Here is a 19,083-nt window from a genome sequence, read left to right as displayed (position 1 = left end):
AAAAAAAAAAAAAAAAAAAAAAAAAAAAAAAAAAAAAAAAAAAAAAAAAAAAAAAAAAAAAGAAAACTGAAATAAGACATTAAATTGTTAGGGGAGTGTAGGAAGTCTAAGAAGTTAGAGGGAGGACAGGAGTAGACAAAATGAAGATGCATTTTATGCCTGTATGAAATTCTCAAAGAACAGATAATTTTTAAAAATTAAAATATTAGATTCAGAACCTGGAGAGATTGTCAGGGGCCTCATGAAAACTTATAGCAGTTGGTAACTCCAGTTCCAGAAAGTTCAGTGACCTCTGTCTCTTGTGATAACCACGCACATATGCAGTACACTTACATGGGAGCAGGCAAAACCCTTGTACAATTAACAAAAAAAGTCTTTTAAAAATTGCATTTGAATTGAGTCCTAGAAAATCCAGTAGGCAATTACCTTAATAAGTCCATGTGTAGGCCACCAAACTCGAGCACCTGGAGCTAGAGAATGTATAAATATATTGCAAAATTTAATCCTGATAAACCATAACCTAACCTTCTGACAGAACAAGAAAGCTCTAATTCCTCACAAAGTAACCCCAAAGCAATGAAAAGCATTGTTTCATTTATATATTTATTTATCCCCTTGTAGAATGCGGACTGACATCCCTGCTTCTGTAAACAATCAGCAGGGAAGGAGTGTACCACCAGTAGGGATGCTGGGAGCCCAGAGTATAGAACGCTATGGGAGGAAAACACCTTGTCAAGTTGACATTCAGGAATTTTCAGAAGATGTGTGAAAAACTGAGAACTCTGTTCTGCTTGGGATTCCCAGTACAGCCTATTCCCTAGACGTCACAGAGATCCTGAGCCACTGGAGATCTCTGTGGGGGCATTTCCAAATATTTTAAAGATGTTCTCTGAATGAAGAAATACTACTGGTCACTTTCAGCCACTACCTCCCCGAGTGCTCTCTCTTCCCTGAGCATTAGGTCCCACAACTTGCATGTAATATATTGAAAAATCAAAACTTTATGTCTCTGGATCAGACTTCACTGTCTCTCTAAGCATGTGTATCAGAAAGCACAAATGTGGTGGTCTGCACCTTTATTCATAGACATATTTTCACTAAAATCATTTGTAGTTCAAAGTATTTTCTTTATATTACACATTCGCATCCACAAAACCTTGCATTCTTAAAGGAAAAGCAAATTACTCACCAGCCAGGATTGCCAAGTGAAGCATAATGGAGAACAAAACTGAACACTGGAAATATTTGACCATTTTTTTTTTCCTTCTGGTGTTACTGTGGAATGATGTCCTGAGATGCTGTCTGAAGCTACCACCTTTTGATCCAACCATCCAGGGGGACGTAATCAGAATGTTAAATCAACTTTTGAAAGAATATCCCACTGCAAACTCTACTTTAAAATCTATCCCACCACGCTTCAAGAGTAAATATCTAGGAAAAGTTAGAGCTTTACTAATCACCTAAAAGATTAAAATTAATTTCAGTGACAGAATGGATGTGAATACTTAGAAAATAGATGGAGATCAGAAGTTCCTATTCTGTGTGCCCAATTGTACTATTTTAGTATAGAGGTGTTTTACATCTCTTGAAATGGATACTCCATACCCTAAATTCTATTCACATATATTTTAAGGTGCAAAAACAAGCTGGGGCACCTAGAGGTTTACAGACATTACTGGAGCAATAGGGAGAAGGAAGTCTATATTTTCTTATGATGTAGAAATGGGATCTTTAAATCAAGGAAAAGGCAGAGATACTACAGGAAAACTCTGCTGTGCTAAAAATCTTCTGGCTGAATATTCTGGGATACTGAGTAACAAAAGAAAGCACCATATCACCATCTCAGGGGAACCCCAGCTCCAATCCAAGACACTAAACTGTCTCTGGAGAGTAGCACTTTCCATGAAAATTGGACATTTTTGGCAGCATATCTGAATGTCTTGTCTCCTGAGACAACCTTGGGCATTATGGTCTTGCTAAACATATCACTACCTCATCCTACCATCTCCCTCTAGATTCTTTAGGGATGGAGCAGTATCAACAAAAGCCATAAGTCCAACACATCAACTGAAGTCATTTCATGCTCCATGCCACAACTGACCCACCTTACAAAGAGAAGATGAAGTCAATGGGCTCCTTTTTAGCTGTTACTTCTTTAAAGCTCAAGAGTTGGGGCTTCTTGAGGGGACGGTAGCTGCGTAGGAGAAGGCACTGAGGCATTGTGTGCTGGGCTGAGCAGGCCCTAGTAGGTTCATCATGATTCTAGTTAGGTCAAGGTCAGACCTCAGCAGGGGATATTTGGAAGGACTTGTGGAGGGCAAGAACTGGTCACTGGAAAGGGCAGCCAGAGTATCATGTGAGCATACCTGCTGCAGCTGGTAGGAGCACAGTCACACAGTAAGTGTCCCCTAAGAGTGAAGGCTTCTCAGGCAGAATGATAAAATACAAAGAAACACCTAAGGTACAGGAGTCTGGAGCAGTGATTTGCAGTGGTACGTGAGATCCACAGATGCCATCTGCAGTGGGTGCACCCTTGTCCCTTAGGCAACCTGAGCCTTTTCGTTCTTAATGGAGACCGTGGTTAGCATGGTGGAGCTCCCTCTGTTGCATGAGTTTTATGGTTTTTTTTTTTTTGAGGGGGGGAAGGGGTGGTTTCTATCCTTTTGTTTTCATCTAGGAAGAAAATACATGGGATAGAATTATTTTAAAAAAGCAAAATGACATGGAGTTAGGCAAGTCAGAAAGAAGTGTTAAAAATAAATTGTGTATTGAGTGTCATTATTTTTAAACTAATACAAATAATGACACACAATACACTGTTTTTTCCATATTCAATCATGTTTTGAAGTTTACATGTTTTTTGTTTTGTTTTCAGTGAAAAATAAACTGCCACATTTTCTTGGTTTTAAATAGTTATTTAAAGCTTATATTTATTTTCACATATGTGAATGAGAATTTATTAATACTTTTTAATTGTTGATCATTATCATGATTCTGATTTTAATTGTTATTAAAATTTTTGTAATAATAAGTTTATATTGGCATCCTTTCATTTATCTCTTACTCCAATTTAATATTTTAATATGTATATCTATACATATATTGTAGAGTCTGTAAAGACTCTGAGCAATCTGAAATATGAAAGAGAATTCCATATGCAGAAGCTAGGTTAAAGAAATAAGCACAGGAAAGTGGAGGGTGACCTATTGGTGAAAAAGGGGATTAGCAGGAGGGCAGCATGGGAGGGCTATGAAGGGGATGTGTATGCTCCAAACACACTATATGCCTAAGCAAAAAGGTTGTAATGAAACCCATGGCTCTGTACAACTAGTATATGCCAATGATGTTTTTATCTAGCTTGCATGTCATAGCTAAAATGCAGGCTATTTTGACAATAATGTATTAGTCTTAGATGAACAATGTATTCCTCAGTTCAGAAAGACGAGGCATTCAACAGTTTAGGAATGTTTACAGATGTAGAAACAGAACTGGCAACAGTATTTTGTCAACATGGAGAATCATTTATTCCATCTGCATTACAGAAATTTCCTGGTGCACTTATTTTTTTTTAATTTCATTAGATATTTTCTTCATTTAAAGTTCAAATGTTATCCCAAAAGTCCCCTATACCCTCCCTCCCGCCCTGCTCCCCTACACAACCACTCCCACTTCTTGGCCCTGGTGTTTCCCTGTACTGGGGCATATAAAGTTTGCAAGACCAAGGGATCTCTCTTCCCAATGATGGCTGACTAGGTCCTCTTCTGCTACATATGCAGCTAGAGATACGAGCTCTGGGGGTACTGGTTAGTTCATATTGTTTCACCTATAGGGCTGCAGACCCCTTCAACTCCTTGGGTACTTTCTCTAGCTCCTCCCTTGGGGGCCCTGTGTTCTATCCTATAGATGACTGTGAGCATCCTCTTCTGTATTTGCCAGGTACTGGCATAGCCTCACATTAGACAGCTATATCAGGGTCCTTTCAGCATAATCTTGCTGGCATATGCAATAGTGTCTGCATTTGGTGGCTGATTATGGGATGGATCCCCAGGTGGGGCAGTCTCTTGATGGTCCATCCTTTTGTCTTAGCTCCAAACTTTGTCTCTGTAACTCCTTCCATGGTTATTTTGTTCCCTATTCTAAGGAGGAATGAAGTATCCACACATTGGTCTTTCTTCTTCTTGATTTTCTTGTGTTTTGCAAATTGTGTCTTGGGTATTCTAGGTTTCTGGGCTAATATCCACTTATCACTGAGTGCATATCAAGTGACTTCTTTTGTGATTGGGTTACCTCACTCAGAATGTTATCCTCCAGATCCATCCATTTGCCTAAGAATTTCATCAATTCATTGTTTTTAATAGCTGAGTAGTACTTCATTGTGTAAATGTACCACATTTTCTGTACCCATTCTTCTGTTGAAGGACATCTGGGTTCTTTCCAGCTTCTGGCCATTATAAATAAGGCTGCTATGAACATAGTGGAGCATGTGACCTTATTACCAGTTGGAACATCATCTGGGTATATATGCTTAGGAGAGGTATTGCTGGATCTTCCGGTAGTACTATGTCCAATTTTCTGAGCAACCACCAGACTGATTTCCAGAGTGGTTGTACAAGCTTGCAATCCCACCAGCAATGGAGGAGTGTTCCTCTTTCTCCACATCCTCGCCAGCATCTGCTGTCCCTGGTACACTTATTTTGATAGCTTATAACCATGGCTATTGATATAGATGTCCTAGGGTCACAGTGCCTGACTCACTCATTGTTAAAAAATAACAGTGAATGCGAAATTACTTTCCACTAGAAAGCAAACACCCATGTTTTCTACTTTGATTTGCTGCAAAATTCATTAACAGTTCATCACTGCTCTGGGAAGTTACAGAGACTTGTGGAGTCTAGGATTGGTAAAAAAAAAAAAGTAAGGTAAACACTGGAAACACATGGTGAAAACAAATGGCCAATCTCTTTCTCTAATGTAGTCAATATCACAGCCAGGCAAAGTCACTGAGTCAATAATTATACAAGCTCAAGAATGTAATTGCCCGTAGTCAAGTTTTCTGAATCTTGGGACATTAGAGTATTGATGATGACCACTATATTTCTCACATAAGCATTGAGAAATGACCAATAAAACCCACAGATATGACACGTCAACTTTGTAAAATTAAGTACCAACTTTGTAAGATAAAGTTAGTTTCATACTGCAACACACAGGGTCTGTAAACAGTAGTCTGTAAATATTATTTAATCCTAAAAATCTTAGGAAAAAATTAACCTAGTATAGAAGAAAAAATCAGAAAGATTTTACATTTTTAGAGCCTTCCAAATCCCAGAACTAATATTGAGAAAAGAAACTAGATATTGATTAATACTCAGACCTGTCTCAAAGCACCCAAATCTATGGTTCATGTCATATGATGCCCTAATGGACTAACTTTAAAATGACAATATAAGTCTTCTGGACATATCACCATCTCTGATTTCAAACTGTACTACAGAGCAATTGTAGTAACAACTGCATGGTACTGGGATAAAAACAAAAGGTTGATCAATGAACTCTAACTGAAGACCCAAAAGTAAATCCATACACCTATGGACACTTCTGGATTTTTGAAAAAGAAGTCAAATCTATACAATGGAAAAAAAGAAAACATCTTCAACAAATGATGCTGGTCTAATTAGATGTCTCATGCAGAAAAGTGCAAATAGATCTGATCCACTTCTACTGCCCTGAACAAAATTCAAGTCCAAGTGGATTGAAGACCTCAACATAAAATTGGATATACTGATTGTGATGGAAGAGAAAGTGGAGAATAGCCTTGAATGCATTGGAACAGGAGACAACTTTCTGAACAGAACATCTACAGTTCAAGCACTAAGATCGACAATTAATAAATGGGACCTCATGAAACTGAAAACCTTTTGTAAGGCAAGGACACCATCAAAAGGACAAAATTAATGGGAAAATACCTTCACCAATTTCACATTTGACAGAGGGCTAGTATACAAAATATATTAAGAACACAAGAAACCGAATAACCAAAAATATAAGATCATCAACAAAACAAGTAACCCAATTAAAAATGGGCACAGATCTCAGCAGAGGAGTCTCTAGTGACGAAGAAGCACTTCATTGTTTCACATCCTTAGTCATCATGGAAACGTAAATCAAAATAACCTAGATTCCATCTTACATCTTTGAGAATGGTTAAGATCAAGAACTTGAGTGACAGCTCCTGCTAAGGATGAGGAGCAAGGGAACACTCCTCCATTGATGGTGATAGAGCAAATTAGTACAACCATTTTGGAAGTCAATTTGAAAATTGAGAATAGATCTACCTTAAAATCCACCTATACCACTTCTGGGCATATACTAAAAGGATGTTCGACCATAATGACACTTGCTTAGCTATGTTTATAGGAGTTTTATTTGAAGTAGCCAGAAACTGGAAACAACCTAGGTGTCCTTCAACCAAAGAATGGATAAAGAATATGTGGTACATTTACACAATGCACTGTTACTGAGGCATTAAAAACAATGACACCATGAAATTTTCAGGCAGATGGATAGAACTAGAAAAGATCATCCTGAGTGAGGTATCCCAGAACGACATTGTATGTACTCACATATAAGTGGTTATTACTTATAAAGCACAGGATAGTCATGATAGAGTTCACAGACCAAAAGGAGTTAAGTAACAAAGATGGTCCAGGGGAAGATGTATAAATAACATTAATAAGTTGAAATACATTTGACATTGGAGAGGGTGAATGGATGGAGGGGGCTGTGTGGGGAAGGGAGTGGGGTCAGAAAGCAGGAGGGATGAGGTGCAGGGAGAAAATACTGGGAAATAGAACTGGAATTGGGGTGGGTGCATCGTTGGGATATCTAGAAATGTAATGCAATGGTAACTCCTAGCAATCTATGACTCCTCTAGCTAAGATTCCTAGCAGTTTCAATAGGCCATCTCCTGTAACCAGGCAAGACTTCCAATGGACAGTGACACTAACCCAGCCAAGATGTGCTGGAGTAAAAGATGGAGCAGAAATTGAGGGATGGGCCAACCAGTGATTGGCCCAGCTTGAGACACATTTGATGAGAGAAAACCCAGCCCTGAACCTATTATCATATTCGACTGTACTTGCATACCGGAGCCTAGCTTAACTGTCATCAAAAAGACTTTACCCAGAATTGATGGAAACAGATGCATAGCCAAACATTACACAAGAGTTTGGGAAATCTGTGGAAGTTATGGAGGAAAGATTGAAGGATCTGCTTCTGGGTGGATGTACATTCCAAGGGTGTGCCTTACATTCCAAATTCCACTCACTTAAGAGGGCTTTAAATACTGGTTGTCTTTGTTTCTTTTCTTTTGTTATTTTGTATCATTTTCTTATATAAGGAGACATCTTGGTGGTTAAGATTTAAAGGCTAAAATTATCTGTGCTTCATATATTGTATATAGGCCAATATTCTTAATGAATTTGAATATGAAACAAGGTTTCACAATGAACATACTGGGTTGGCTAAATCAAGGAATTTTATGCATATTGTATTTAATATGAAATATAAAGGTTTTCTTGATTAGACATCAACAAAATATTAAAAATGACATGACAAACATATTTCTCAAAAGCTCACGAAAGAGAATTTCTATATTTCCTACATATGAGCATGAAGAAGACAGCTTCAGATAATCTCTGAATTCATCCTGTTCACAGCAGAATTATCAGGAACATAGCTCAACCATGCTTGACAAATGGTTATTGATAATCCAGTCTTCGTTCTTGATGACACAGAAAAATATAGCATAAAGAATGACTAATTTTTTTCAGTTACAAAGGACAACAACCATAAAGTCCTCTCTTTGGCTTAGTGGATATTTATTTATAAAAACAAAAGAGCAGAGAGAAAATACAAAATTAACTTCCTAGATCCAAATGGGTCAGTCCCACTGTGAACATTTTTTTCTGTAGCTGAGAGTGACTATGTAATATATGTAAGATTCTCTGTGCTTTCCGTGTAAATCTGGTATCTACCACTACCACTACCACAGAACACCAGCAACTAAACTCTGAGAGTAGCAGAGTTCAGCAGAGATCCTGAAGCCACAAGTTTTGTTTCATGTCATCCCTATCTAGTACATGTATCCTTCTCAGATTTTCCATCTGTTATCCCATGGTATAGTTACATTATCCACTACAGCCACCTCCAGCTTCATGGGGCCAATGAACACTTGAAAGAAGAATGGTCCAAATTAGAGGTACTAATAGTGGAAAATACACATCAAAATCAAAGATTTATTAAATAAAACATTTATATTAGTTGACTTAGTAAGTGATATATAGTACTAGGTAACAATTAGAATTAGTTTTACCTAGTTGTTTTTCTAACTACTCAAAATTAAAATTATATGTATATATGTATATATATATATATACATATACATATACACATACATACATACACATATATGACTCATACAACATTTATGTTGGAGATTGCCATTCTTGAGATTTACATATATTTGTAGATTCATCTCTTTAGTCTTTCCCACACTCTAGCATGGAAAAGCTATGGTATAATCTCAAAAATTAAGCAAAAAATTATAAAGAGGTAAATAATTAGTTATGAGAAAGTAATGGATGTTGTCAACTATAAAACTTATATAATTGAGGTATGGTATTTATGGAAATACAGACACTAGGTAGGGGTCTGACATGTTAACAGGTAGCTTCATACATGTATTGGCTGCCTAAGAGTCCATCTTGCCCCACTTCTTCAACGATGGCAGCAACTTGTCTACCACTGTGTTTATCAAGACAAAGGGCACCATATATTCAGCTACTATTGAAATATATTTCTATTATCTAGCGGTCATAAACAAATCCCCAAAAGGATGTTCTGCTGAGTTTCTACTTTTATTAAACAGGCAGCTGGATAGACAACATTGTGATCAGATTTCCAGAGCATAGACTGAGTGGAGACTTCTCCACATCCTCAGATCACTGAGTCTAGAAGGAAAGAGATGGAAAGACTGAAAACCAGTGAGTCCAATACCAACAGCTCTGCATTATTTTCTATAGTAAAAAGATGAGTTTGAAGAATTCTTTATATACACAGATGGTGAAGGCAGGCAGTTCAGAATCGAGGCTTATCTTTTTTCTCTGTGATTTCACCAATCATTGCATCATTTTTTCCTGGGAAAGAAAATGGATAAGTTAGGTGCTAGAACTTATGGAAACTACAAGGATATGGTCGAACCATAAGATAATGCATTAATCTGTGCCATGATCTAAGGATATTAAATCACGCTCACATTCTATATGCTGTAATAACTATTCCCTTGAGCACCTACTATGCATCAAATATTGAGGTGGGCGCAAAGCAAAAATGGTTTAACTCTGCTATTGATTTTATGTTCCCTCCTAATAATAAACATTGCCATTCGCAATGTCTCACTGATAAGGATATATGCTTCACAATTTAGTGGCTTTCAAAATTGCCAAGTTAGGTCATGCCTCTGGTGCAGTCCTTCATTAAAGAAATTTATTTCTGTGTAATCTACAGGTGAGTTTCACATAGAGTAGTGAAACTCACACTACTCTTCTTGCCAAGTGACCCGCACAGGATGAAAATTACAGGGAAGCATGGTTCAAGGCAATTCTATTAAAATGAGCTTTTAGAAAATTACTAGGATCTTGTTGTTCTCTGATATGCATTTAAGTGGGATTATGAGGAGGAAGAAGAGTGTATTCTTTGGATACAATAGGAAGCAAGCCACTAATAATTAATATGCAATAAAATAGCAAAGAATCATCGTGCATTAAAATTGGTTTAACTGCTTTTATTTATGTGTATGAAGGCCTAGCATAGCTAAGTTAGGTGCAAGTTCACATGGGAAGGAGTTGGAAGGTTCCAGCCTCCAGTCAATTACAGTGTGTCTTCCCACTGTTGATCTGAGACTAGAAATCTCTCCGCCTGTACTTTCCCATCCCATGGAATAGGCTTGATTAAGGTTTGCAAATCAAGTAGATATTTACCAATTTTGTTATTTCTCAAGTCTTATGTGGCATCATAATGGAGTCTAATAAATAATATTTCTACTAAATGTCAATATTATATATATTTATTAGGTATAAATAAATAATTTTCTTGAAATGCAATTAGTTAGATTAGTTCATTTATTCATATTAACTAATAACTGTGCCTGCATTTGTGTTTCTTGTAAGTTCATACTTAAGACTTTTCTAATATGAACTAACCAGTACCCCCAGAGCTCCCAGGGACTAAACCACCAATCAAAGAAAACACATGGAGAGACTCATGGCTCCAGCTGCATATGTAGTTGAGGATGGCCTAGTGGGTCATCATCAATGGGAGGAGAGACCCTTGGTCCTGTGAAGGATCTATGCCCCAGTATAGGGGAATGCCTGGGCCAGTAAGTGTAAATGGGTGGGTTGGGGAGCAGGGGAAGGGGGAATATAGGGGATTTCTGGAGGGGAAACTAGGAAAGGGGATAACATTTGAAATGTAAATAAAGAAAATATCTAATAAAAATTCCTTCTTCTTTGGGTCATTTCTTCAGATAATGATAATAATAATATAATGATAGATAACATTAATATTTAGCACTGGGACAAATATCCTAAAGTCAATGTATATTATTGGATGTTTTCAATAATTCATTGTGATATTAAGAGTTTAGATGTGATTCACTAGAAATATCCTATGTGAAAAACATCAAGAAACAAGATATCAAACTCATGTTTATCTTATATAACACATTATTTTCATTTAGAGGTTTCTACAGTATCAAGTTCTATGTCATCTAGCTTGGGAAAATGACTTCAGATAGAGTTATCATAGAGAATTCCAAACTAAATAATGTATGTTCAAATACCTTGTTAAGTATTGAAGTAGGAGGCTATCTCCTAGCACAGAGGAAAATTAAAATCTTTGCAAATTAAATTCTGGAGATTTGAGAATTACAAAGAAAAAGTTTCGATCTGGATGCTAATGTCTGCCTTTCTTGGCCTCTGTCTCATCTTATAATTGGTCTGAGCTTATTACCATATGCTTCAATTATTATTTAATCATCCTGTAATAATGTGGCTTATTCTGGAGTCATATGACCTACTAGTGTGACTTCTCTGGCCAGACAAATTCTCATTTTCCAGTGCAATAGAACCAAAACAGGACCCTCAACAACTACTACCTTAATTCCAAATACCAGTGCACTCACAGATGTAGGTGTGCCAGTAGATACTGTTTTCAGGTTGCTGCTTTCCTCACATTCCCCTTGTTTATGTATGCGTGTACTAGTCTGACGCATCCTAAAAGAGAAGAGACGTTTCAATAATAGGAAAATACTCAGATACAATAAGAAACAAATGCAAGTAATATTTGAGGATCATGCAAACTTAAATTAGTCTAAAGCACAGGATATTCATTGAACCATTTCCCTGCTAGTATATTGGTGTGCTCTCTTTTGTTCCTAACTTACCTTATTCTAAGCCTATTTCATCACATTTCAACCACAATAGAGTCATTAGGTTCTTACTGCAAAGATCTTTCATAAATTTTAATCTCCTTTAGATTTTGTGTGTGTCCATGTGTGTATGTGTGTGTTATGAGCACTGGCACGCATGTAGCATGGCACAGATGTAGTTGTTAGAGAACAACTTTTGGGAACCAATTTGTGGCTTTCACTGCAGGTTTTGGCGATTGAATTCAGGTAGGCAGGTGGAAACAGCCAGCTGAACCATCTCACTAGCTCATGTTACTTCATTCTTCGAAGAAAAATTAGATCTTGGAGAGAAATTTTATTATATCATGTATCTATAATATCACTTTAAGGATAGACAATAGAACAAAATACAGCAATACAGGGTTATTTCTAGAACCTGGAATAATATTTGAATGAATTTCAAGATCCTTCAAGACCCCTCACTTAAGAAATATTATAAAGGAAGACTCCACATCTCATATGTGGTGACAGGGAAGGATCCACCATCTACCACAGAAGCAGAATTTGATTTTGGACATTGCCTAGTGTGAAGTTGCATCACTATAGTTTCATTGAACCCCTTAGAACATAATTGGTCTCTCTTCCATGAGAAGCATGAGTCTTCATATTAGTCCCAACTCCTTAACTGCAGGCAGCATTAACTTTTCAGTACATGTTTTTGTCCATGAAGCTTTCTTGATTAGAGGGTCACCCTGGATTGGCATACTTAATAAAGTGTTTGATTAAATAATGCCAATGATAAAATTCCTCAGGTTTATAATAAAAAGTCAATAATGTATTTAGGAGTAGAATTAAGTATATATACTGAATTCCTGGAAAGGTTAATTCATTCCTTAAATATTTAATTTCCATTGATATATTCCTGGAACCCAAGAGATGTTAGACGTTGAATTCACACAGTGTATCCCATTTTTATATTAACAAAGGAGATTACAGTCTCACAAATGAGAGTGGAACCACTACATTGGAGATGGCAATAATGCAATAGGAAAACCTCAATTATTTAGACCCGGAAAAGCAAGGGTGTGATGAGTTTTGTGATATTTGATAAATCACTTGTGCTCTCTATCAGGATAGCCCATGTACTAAGACAATAACAAGAATCCACATCAGGTTATAGAATCTTGATGTTAAAACGGGACCTATCACCATGGTGTACATACAGGTACAACAGCATGTATGCACACAGTTCATATTCACATTTTGATTATGAGGCATTGCCACTGTACTTCCAAGGAAAATTGGTTACAGGAAAGCTGAGAGAATGTGAGTGATGTGCATAGGGGCAATGCGAAGTTATTGCACAATCAGCATTTGAGAAGAAAACTGACAAAGCTAATACAATTGGTGGAAGAATTGAACACTCTTTGGACTTAAACTATGCTTTCATATGCAAGTTTTGCTCAGTAGCCAGGAACTTAGCATCTTAAGGTATTGTCTCCAATTTCTTCAACAAAGAAATTGAGACTTCAAGGGACGAGATAATCACCCAAGATGTATAAACAATAATAAAGCTTATAACAGACATCATATAGGCCATTTATCCAAGTATGCTTTCTATTGAATTGGACTAGGCTCATTATGAGGAAGACTTAGAGGTGATGGGAAACCAATAACTGTCTTATAGTCATCATATATGTTGTAGGTAGTACAGAAACCATTTTTGAGATGGTTCTCAACTGCTTTTTTCTCCCATGTGTCACATTCTCATGAATATGCATGAGTCTGCATGGGCTTATAGAGATGTTCTCCAATTTTTCTGATCTCATCACCACTCTGTTCTCCTACTACTCTAAAGTATAAAGTAATAGAAACAAAACAGTTGTACTAAAAAAAATACTATTATATAGTTTTTGTTTTGAACATGAGAAGGATAAGCCACAAATTTTGAATTTTGGTCTGGTGATTAATTGATACCTTTAAATAGATGTAGTTAATATCATTGCACTACTTATGGCAACATTACAGCTGGAAACCTCTACACTGAAAGTAGAGATGGTACAGTATGGGTACTCACAGGTTTTCATGACAGAGCATACAAGGGTTGGAGTATGTTTGGCCATCATCACCACAGACAGGGTTTAGATTCTTTGGGCAAAGATAACCCATTCTGGGTAATATTCGGTAGTTTTTGCACATGTCAGAGTCCTGCACAGGTAAAATAGAGAGCAGAGCTTCTTAAAAACTTTCAAGAGGTTGTATGGGATTAGAGAAGCTTTGGTTTTCCTAATTGCATCTGTGTCGATGATTAAGAAGTGGGCTGTGATATATATTATTTAAATGCACATATTATTTGACATCATATTGGGTTGACATAACATATAAGCTTTGGCTTCTTTTAACCAGAGAATATTAGCAAGCAAAAAGAAACCAAGAATGAATCAGTAGAAAGGACACTTTAACAATATGAGGCCTAGTAAGCTGGGTCACAGTTCTAGGAAGAATTCTAGAACAATAATCTTGCTAGAACAATATTCACTTTTAAAAAATTAATTACCTTCACAATGACCCTTTGTGTGTGCCTGCCTCTTCAAGATACTGATTACTCTAAGAGATCAGATTCTATTCTGAAAGAATTAGGTCCTGCTAGCTCTATCTCCTCAGAATCTACTCTGGTCTTTATCTTCTGTGATGTGCAAAAGAAATATGTAAAGAAAATGCGCTTCTTTATCTCAGCTACTCTACCTCCTGTGCATATGGCAAGACTTGTAAATGAAGGTTCTCATTATGCTGCTCCAGTGAAATAACTATGATGCCTTTCTTCAAGCTGTTATTAAGACACTGTTAGTCCCAGAGGATGAAGGGCAGCTGACTCAAGAAATTCAGGGAGACACTTCTTACCATAGAGGAGCTGGAAATTTCTGGATCACCTTCTTTAGTAGACCTAATGTCTGATGACTTTTCTTGAAGCCCAGACCTTTTCATAGCTTCTTTTTCACTGGAAGAAGAAAGAAAAATAATATATAAACAGAACATTCACAAGGACTATCTCTGTGTCTTCTCATGGAAAGACAGACAGCCTTGGGAAAAGATGAGGGGACATTCCTTCAGGATATGACCAGAAAGAGAGGTTTAAAAAACACACGAAGGTGGCTAACACTGTGCAACACTGTTAATCCATCCTTAGGTTAAAAGCCATTCTCTATGGAAACCTAAGGAGTATTGATATTGTTCTCATGTGCACCCATCTTGAAATGTGTTTGTCTATCATTTAAATTATTAATCCCATGAGACCCTTATTGTTAATGTATTCTAAAGTCTACAACTTATGTCTTTTAAATGGCTTTTCTTTTGGATCAAGGATTTGGAATGAGTGCCCTGGTAAGAATACACAACTTCATTTCCTGTCTCCAGACCCAAGTACTCTTTCTGCTGTATTAACTGTTCTTAACTTGTGGCCTTTGGTTATGTTTTAGATTTGTTTGGACTCATGAGCACATACATTTACTCAAACAGCAATTTGTAAAAGTGTGTTTTCCCTGCCATCTGGCTCTGAGGATAATGATACTACTCACAGGACATCTCTGCACATGTGGCACGTGTTCTGATAAAAGGTTCCATCAGCACCACGCACCGGGTCATCTGTTTCTGGACAGGTAAGTTTTCCATTCTTCATGAGATTTTGAAACTTACTGCACTCATCCTAGTAAAAAAGCAAGGGAAGATGAGCATAAGCTTTTCCTTTGTTGATGGTGGTTTTCTCAAACTCGACTTTAGGAGATAGCTTTTGGTTCTGGGCTGGTACTCACTTTACTGATCCCACGGATGGAGGGCAAAGAACTCCTGGCTGGCCTCGGTTTGGCATCCTCTACTGAGTTATGAACTTCTCCACACTGGTCCTGAAAGACAAGGAAACATAAGACAAGACTGATAGACACACCTCATCTCTGATGGATTTTGCCCACTCATCTTGCCTCCTTTGACAATTCCACACTCTTAAGCTAAGGAGACTCTCACAGTACAGACTACTATGCTAAAAATGTAATGGTCACTGTGAATGACTAAATGAAGATGTCTGCCTTCTTTGGAATCTTGATACACAAAGATAGAAAGTATTATAATACATGCATACGATTGATTCGCAGATGCCTGGAAAGCCATCTGGAGAAAACAGAGGAAGTCATCAAAGGGAAGATGAACAGAAGGCTTGAAATGTCTACTTGTTACGAGTCAGAGTCAAAATCAACAAGCTGTCTAGAGCCTCCTTTCACATTAAAAGTGTTCAAGATAAGCATGCAGTTGTTGTGAAAGAAAGCTGTGTCCTTTGGTTTTACAAGTCATAAATCTGCTAAACAGAAAGACAATAAATCACATACACTCTAGGAGAGTTCTGTAAGAATTTTTAAAAGGATGTGTGTGTATGTGTGTGTGCGTGTGTGTGTGTGTTTGTGTGTGTGTGTATCTTATATTAAAACAGAAAGTAAGAAAGTTAAAACAAAAATTGAATAAGTAAAAAGTTAATATCTTTATTACTTAAAGATATTAACTATATGGAAAGGTAATATTCTGAGAATGAGTGGTAAGGTCAAGGATTTAGTATTGAAGGTTTAGTTAAAACACAACCTTTGCCTCATTTGTGGGCTGGGAGCGTGAGTTTTCTTCTCTCATTTTTCTTTCACTAGCTTCACGCTCACTGCAGAATTAAAAAAAAAAAGAAAACAAGCAGTAGTATTATTACTAGGATTACATTGAATTATCTTTAAGCAAGTATTTTCCTGATACTAAACAGTAACAAATCTAATACTATTGTCTCAAGACTCTAAACATCTAGACATACATTGTACATATTGTCTCCAATGGCAGGGTTGCCCATATCCTTTTGCAGCAATGGTCTCAACATTTACTGATTCAGTGGCTTTACTATTATCCTGAATCAAAGTCTAAAGGACTGTCATTTATCAAGAGAGTATCATTAGAGAGATGGCTTAGTGGTTAAGAGCAATGACTGCTCTTCCAGAGGTCCTGAGTTCAATTTTCCAGCAACAACATGGTGGCTCACAACCATCTATAATGGGATATTATGCCCTCCTCTGGTGTGTCTGAAGACAACAACAGCATACTTATATGAAATAAAATAAATAAATCTAAGAGAGAATAGTGTTTATTTTACCCTATCATATACACAATAACTTCATTTCTCCTGTGACATTTTTACAGTTGTGTTCCACTTAAACTCCCAGTTTATTCTTTTTTTCACATAGGAAGATGCTTCAAATCTTAAGAACATTTTAGAAAATATTGTATTTTTGAAACTCCACCAAAACTATTATGTGTGGTCATTGTAGCTCTTTCAACATTTAAGATGACCTGCAGTTCTGTGAAATACATGGTTCTCATCAGCGCCTAAACTTCTTTCTTTGACTTGGAAATGTATCACCATAGAAGCCTCAGGTATGATTATGTTTCTTATTTAAAAGAACAGTTTCTCACTGAGTACTTTGAAAACAAATTGTCCATTCATAAATGAGGATGTATTTATCTATAATGTGTGAAACCAAATGTCACAGATTTTTAAACGACAGAAATTCTTTTCTGCCAGCAAGCTGATTTATTAAAGTCACTGATAAGCCTCTCCACTTACAACATCATCTGACACATAGCACACTTGTTAACATGCATCTTGCCATCTGCGTCTCGAACGGGATCATTTTCTCTGGTGCAGATCAGCCTTCCATCTAGCTGCATGCTCCGGTATTCATGGCATTTATCCTGACAAGAGGGCAGGGAAACATATTGTTGCTGTAGACTGACATTTATCATCCATCAGCACCAGGACAGTCAGAGAGGAAGAGGCACAGCACTACCTCACTCTAAACATTACCCATCCGAAAGAAGCATGGTGGTGAAGCATAGGAGGGAAATACAGAATATGATGTTTCAGGGATGGACTTCAATTTACAGGTACTTTGCTCAATTTGTCTTCTTCATTGGAATTCCCTTGCTGCCTTAGACAGCTCCCCTCATTTGTACACATTGTCTTTGAAGTTGTGTCCCAAACCTGCCTGTCTGCAGCTGTACTCACTATTTCACATATAAAAAGGTCAAGTTCAAAATCCAGAATGAAGTCAGGTGGTGGTATTGTAAACTCTCCGAGATAGAGGCAGATGCATTGCTGTGATTTTCAGGCCAGCCTGGTCGACAGAGCAAGTTCTAGGACAGCCAGGGCGACACAGAGAAACCCTGCCTCCAAAACCAAGTAAGCAACCAAGCAAAAATATAGAATGAACTGAAAATATTCACCTAGCTGGTTCTCTCATTTCACTAGGTAAATGCCAGGGATCTAACTCAGAGTTCCAGGCAGGGTGGCAAGTGCCATTACCTTCTGAGCTAGCTTGCCTACACAATCATATCTTAAAGAGATTCTCTACCATGTGCATTACATCTTGGCTCATGAGATGTGCATTCATTATCCTCATTTTACATTTTATAAAAGGCCCAAAAAACTTAAGTAAATAATGGATTTGTGACAAGGAAGCTTTTATAGATAGTCTCTTCATTTTTACTTCTTTACTTTTACATGACAGAGAACAAAGCCATTAATTTATAAGAGTATAAAGCTGTATTTTTTCTGTAAATAAAAAAATTAACCTTAAAACATTGTCAAGGGAACTGTTCCCGTGAGATTTTACCTTGGACTTCCCTTAACTGCAAAGAGAAATTTGGAGACACCATCTTTCCATCCACAGATATTTGCGTTTTTTAATACACTGAATTCTTAAAGTTATCTCTGGATCGAACATCTAATCACTGTATTACAAGTTTCACAAACATTAGCTGGAATTATTTTCTTTTCCAGATGCTCACAATACTGCACACACATGAAGACTAGCACTCATTCTTATCTTACTGCCAGCTTTGGGGAATTGATCTCCTGATCTTGTTTGTCTGTAATTTCTGTCTCTTGGGCTTTTCTTAGTTATAAAATTAAACAATTCATAAGATGTTTCTCTGTGTGTGAACTGCTTAGATTTGAGTTTTCAAATCTTATTTTTATTTGCATACATAAAGAAATCTATTTTTCTCTTTTGACACGACTAAAAGCATTAATTTATATTTAGAGAGAATTACAATTCTGTCTTTCTAATTAGATTTCATAAATTGGTGAGATACGTTGTATAATAATGAATAGTCAGATGTCATTGTGAACAGGTGAGCACTATTTATAAAGCCCCAAACAACACTAGGTGGCAGTCAAGTGTCATATGGAGAAGTTACCATGCACTTTCCAAATGCATTTGTTTATTTTTTAATGTCTTCCACTTTATTGGGTATTTTCTTTATTTACATTTCAAATGTTATCCCCTTTCCTGGTTTTCTTGATTGAAATTTTTGGTGCTTTCCTTTTCCTCCTAGACTTCCAAGCCGAGTCCTTTCCCCTCGCCCGATTTGAGTTTTAAAATTTCAAAGGATAGTCACTGAGTGGCTAGTCACAACACTTTGATTCGTGTTGCTCATCCTGTGGATATGTAATACCTGCATGTGTTGTTTTTAGGGCTTTAGAGCGATATGCTAATATTTTTGATAGAGCTAGCCATATCTTTTTTGTTTACTGTCAA

At 36.9% G+C, this 19,083-nt stretch overlaps 2 protein-coding genes across 2 annotated transcripts in view; both read right to left on the bottom strand.

The window, feature by feature from the left end:
- Spink14 (serine peptidase inhibitor, Kazal type 14 (putative)) overlaps positions 1 to 2,132 on the bottom strand; it is a 4,413-nt gene extending 2,281 nt beyond the window's left edge. Inside the window, exons 1-3 of the mRNA XM_021151177.1 lie at positions 2,106 to 2,132; positions 1,190 to 1,315; positions 427 to 470 (exon numbers count right to left, since the gene is read on the bottom strand). Of these exons, the coding sequence (XP_021006836.1) occupies positions 427 to 470; positions 1,190 to 1,253 (108 nt within the window). The 5' untranslated portion in view covers positions 1,254 to 1,315; positions 2,106 to 2,132. The remainder of the gene's footprint in view (positions 1 to 426; positions 471 to 1,189; positions 1,316 to 2,105) is intronic.
- A 5,397-nt stretch (positions 2,133 to 7,529) lies between these two features.
- Positions 7,530 to 19,083, bottom strand: part of Spink5 (serine peptidase inhibitor, Kazal type 5) — a 59,434-nt gene continuing 47,880 nt past the window's right edge. The window contains exons 25-32 of the mRNA XM_021150925.1: positions 17,109 to 17,236; positions 16,091 to 16,160; positions 15,277 to 15,366; positions 15,043 to 15,170; positions 14,369 to 14,465; positions 13,545 to 13,675; positions 11,243 to 11,333; positions 7,530 to 9,197 (exon numbers count right to left, since the gene is read on the bottom strand). Of these exons, the coding sequence (XP_021006584.1) occupies positions 9,180 to 9,197; positions 11,243 to 11,333; positions 13,545 to 13,675; positions 14,369 to 14,465; positions 15,043 to 15,170; positions 15,277 to 15,366; positions 16,091 to 16,160; positions 17,109 to 17,236 (753 nt within the window). The 3' untranslated portion in view covers positions 7,530 to 9,179. The remainder of the gene's footprint in view (positions 9,198 to 11,242; positions 11,334 to 13,544; positions 13,676 to 14,368; positions 14,466 to 15,042; positions 15,171 to 15,276; positions 15,367 to 16,090; positions 16,161 to 17,108; positions 17,237 to 19,083) is intronic.

Source organism: Mus caroli, chromosome 18 (assembly GCF_900094665.2).
Source record: "Mus caroli chromosome 18, CAROLI_EIJ_v1.1, whole genome shotgun sequence".
In the NCBI taxonomy this organism is placed as follows: domain Eukaryota; kingdom Metazoa; phylum Chordata; class Mammalia; order Rodentia; family Muridae; genus Mus; species Mus caroli.
Note: the sequence above shows the minus strand (reverse complement) of the source record. Positions and strands in the feature narration are given on the sequence as shown.